The sequence below is a fragment of the Triticum dicoccoides genome, chromosome 1B (genome assembly GCF_002162155.2).
Source record: "Triticum dicoccoides isolate Atlit2015 ecotype Zavitan chromosome 1B, WEW_v2.0, whole genome shotgun sequence".
NCBI classification, from domain to species: domain Eukaryota; kingdom Viridiplantae; phylum Streptophyta; class Magnoliopsida; order Poales; family Poaceae; genus Triticum; species Triticum dicoccoides.
This window is the reverse complement of record NC_041381.1, coordinates 558,277,110-558,281,157: the sequence shown is the minus strand read 5'-3', so window position 1 is coordinate 558,281,157 and position 4,048 is coordinate 558,277,110. Positions and strand designations below refer to the sequence as shown.

The following is a 4,048-nucleotide window of genomic DNA, read 5'->3' as shown; positions in this document are numbered from 1 at the left end:
AGTACTGCTACAAAACTATTTATCAGTGAGACAAGATGTTTTCCATCCTCTTAACATGCTCAACAAAAAATACTGATCAGAGGTAGCGGCACAACCATCATCCATATTGTAATAAGGTTTCAGCATGTCGAACATCGAAGATGTACGTATAAAAGGGTAAAATAAAAGTTTAATGTGTCTTCAAAAGCAGAATGATGTAAAAAGGCCACAGGGCAGAACAGTGCAGTTGAAGTTAACACTACTAATATAATACTCCTTCCATCCCAAATTACTTGTCGCAGAAATGGATTCTGCGACAAGTAATTCCGGGCGGAGGGAGCATATGACTGGCCAGTGGGGAAAACAAAAACTTTATGCCAATGTAGAAAATGCAGGAGGGTGATAATAATCCACAAGGTAAGCTTCCTATCAAGTGTAGAAACTATGAGCAATGAGCAGAGGTGCATGGCATTATACCTTTGCAGTTAAAAAGCAAGCTTCTTAAGGAACATACTGTGAAATAAAAGTGTCCAATGGTATTATTTATACGGATAAAGCGAAGGCGATGGGTGCATCAGAGAAGACAGGGGAACTGCAGATCCTGAAGGCCTGCTCCGGTTGGCAGGAGACAACAATCTCCGGAGTCTTCCCCTCGAGTACACACCTCCCAGTTTGATAGGTAACCAACTTCAGATATAACTTCCTTGGATAAGTTTCGTCAGTCTTTGTATCGTAAGACATGTAACATCCGCTGTCGTTCTGCCAAGACAACAGAGCGAAGTGTTCCCTGTCCAGGTAAACGTAGCGCGCACCCCCTGCGTTAATTTCTTCATGCTCCTCGTTTCTCACCGGGATGACAGTGGTGGACAACTCAATAGCACCACCCTTTCCAGACGTTGAGACTCGGATGCGGTAAGCTTTGATTGGGGCCGTACTTGTGAGAAGGCGCAAGGAAGATGCCGCCGCCGTGCGGGGCGGCAGCGCCGATGAACGGCAGTTGCTCGCCCTCGACCTCATGCCACTCTCTTGAGCTGGTATCAAATGCGTAGGTGGAGTTGTACGGGCGACTAACCGATATCAAAATGTATGGCTCGACCACCACCGAGGACGTGACTGTTATCCTGGGTGGCATACGGAAGTCCGTCCGGGTGAGCCTGCGAGGGAAGCAGAGCGGGTACGGCAGTGGTGTCCAGGTGCACGTGTCTGCCAGGCTGAGCACCCCCTCCGCCGTCTCCGTGACGTCCGGCTTGGATATATCGAGGACCTCGAACCAGGGCACAAAATTGGGCTCTTGAATGTAGTCAGGGGTTGATGTGAGGGCATAGACCCTGTCCCCGACGACAGCCACCACAGGGCTCCACTTCCTGGCCACCAGGTTTGGCCCGCGGATCATTCTCCCACTCTTGGTGTCAAAGATGATGGTGCTGCCAGGATTGCCCCCGATGCCGACTATCCACCCTGACTGCAAGGAGACAAAGGTCTTGCCGCCCATGTCAGTTTCCAGATTACGGGCTCGGTGCAGGGTTACCCGGCCAGCAGGCTCCGCTCCCAGCGGCAAAGAAGGGTCGTCGGAGTTGGAGAGGGCAACTTCCACCTTGTACAGGGGAGCCTTCGTTTGAGAAACAGACCAGTCCCGACAGCATACAACAAGGTACACGGACAGATTCCGGCCCTCACCCCCAGTGCCGCCGATCCCCTTTTGGTTGAGTATCTGGGTTGTTTCCTCTTGGAATAACTCAATATGTTGTTCACTGTCCTGCATCATCATAAAAAATCACAAGTGAATAGATGATAGCTATTAACCCCCGTACAGAGGAGCTTGCAAGACATGCTAGTAGTTCATGCACACTGCTGATGAGTTCTAAAATTCGTTATTATAACAATGGCAATGGCTCTGTGCTTCTTCAGTATCATAATAAGCATGAAAAGATTGAAGAGAACAGAGCTCACTCGATGAGGTACATGATGAGCATAACTAGGCAACCAAATTTATCACAGCCATTCTTGACTAGTAAACAAAGGTCATCCAGTTGGTGTTTCAGAAAATCATCGCAAATGTGATGTTTCTCTGCAGCTGCTAGGCACCGATGTGGCTTTTGAACAATAAGTTTATTACTCTATTTTTTAAGCCTTTGTTGTTTTCTGCTAAACAATATAGGTGTTAAGTTAGAAATATGCCATCCCAGTGCTATAATAACTATAGTCCAATGCAATTGCCACATAATTAAACATGAACAGTAGGAATAAAAGGCAGGAACCGTGATCAGGATAAAGGCACAACACTCTGAAACATGACAATAAATATGTAGATTAAGCTACTTGCATACTATAAGAATATTGCTGTGTGAATTTAGACATATATCATCCTAACACTACAACCAAGCTGTAGTGCAGCTCACAGACTGTCAAACCTGAACCTTAACAGTGGAAACGCAGAGCAGTAATTTCTACGAGAATTCAGCAGAAAAGTGGACCAGAATGATATGCTACCAGTGCCCTCCTCGAGCTCACCATTGACAGGACTAGAACCAACCAAGTCGCTTCTCCGTGCCGTCTTGTCCGCACGACGGCAGGCTAGGAGGCAGCGGCCGATGCTGCGTCAGGGAGAGACGAATCAGGGCCGAGCAGCAGGAGAGTGGTCGCTGCCGCCGACAATAACCATGGTGTGCCTGAACCACCACACCTGCTCCACCTAGCCGCAGCTGTTCCATCCGGTCCTCCGCTGCTTGCGCAGAGCGCTAGCCTCCTTGCCGTGCCATGGTATGATCCGCCCCCGCCGCCCCTCCTCTGCCTGGTGCTTGCCGCTCACGCTGGACCGCGCTGCTGCTATGCCTCTGGCTTTTGGTCGAGCACCTAGTGTGCATACGCGCCGGACCTCGCCTATGATGACGTACTGTCTGATGGAAACTGAGCTGGATTGTCAGGGAAGCACTCTCCATGAACCCCTCGAGCTGGAAGCGGAGGTCAGAAGCATAGCTCTCGGCCTGGTCGACCTCCGCGAAGTGGCGGCTCCAGCGGGTCCAGTGACAGTCCCAGCTGGATGGAGACGCCGCCGCCACGGAGAAAGAGGAGCATGTGGTGCAGCAGAAGACCGCGAAGGGCGTGAACGTGCGCGGTGGATGGACACGGGCAGCGGCGGGAGATCGTGAGCGTGAGGCGCGGCCGTGGTGCGGCCGCCGGCGTGGCGCACGCGGCTGGCATGGGGAAGTCGGGGTGGGGGCACGGGTGGCAGGCGCTAGAGAGAGTATTTTGTTGAAAACCCCCTCGTAGAAAAACTCCCTCGCGGAAACCCCCGACGAACCAAAGTGTATACTGCTAATAGTTTTTTTTTTTTGACATCGAAGTGCTTTTTATTGCAAGGTGATCGCCATAATATCTTTTACAAGATACTCTCTCCGTGCGGGGGTTAATAGCAGTGTGCATGGTGGATGGAAGATCCACCTGTAGAGATTGTTGATACTCATCAGCAGTGTGCATGAACGGAGGGAGTACCAATTATGAAATAATACCAAAAGACAGTTGTTTGTAACAACCGTACAATCATGGTGCCATAATATATGACTTCTAAAAATGTGGTCCAGTTTGGAATGAAAGACTGCCATATGAAGGTTTATAGTACCAGATAGCATGCAAATCAAGCAACACGAGATTGTCTAGTTTATTTATTTCTCAGAGTAAATGAAATCAAAACCCTACACTTTTCAGACGTGACCCTAGCAGGTTTAAGAAAGTCATGCACATAACTGCTGGTGCGCATAATTTGTATATCTATGTTGGGACCTTCTATCCGTCAGGTACCTGAAATTTCTTTTGCCATCATTCACTTTTATCAGTAGCCGCTAGATCCAATAGTCCAACATAGATTGGCTTATTGTTCATCTTCTACCTCCCCCCGAACATCCCCAGCCTACCCCGCCCTAACCGTTGGGCCCCACCACCCGTGGCCGACAGGGGCTACAACACACCGCCCCGTCCTCCCCTCAAACTCCCCCCTCCCACCCTCCCACCGCTGTTGCTGGCTACCGCCCCGGCAATCCCTCTATGTCCGACACCACCCATGAAAACATCC

At 50.0% G+C, this 4,048-nt stretch overlaps 1 protein-coding gene across 1 annotated transcript; it reads right to left on the bottom strand.

Moving 5' to 3' along the window:
* Positions 1-305: 305 nt before the first annotated feature.
* Positions 306-3,191, bottom strand: LOC119308366. The gene is made up of 2 exons (XM_037584496.1): positions 2,491-3,191; positions 306-1,735 (listed from the first exon to the last, which is right to left on the bottom strand). The coding sequence occupies exons 1-2, from the start codon at positions 2,491-2,493 to the stop codon at positions 851-853; spliced, it is 888 nt and encodes a 295-aa protein (XP_037440393.1). The 5' UTR covers positions 2,494-3,191; the 3' UTR covers positions 306-850.
* Positions 3,192-4,048: the final 857 nt, after the last annotated feature.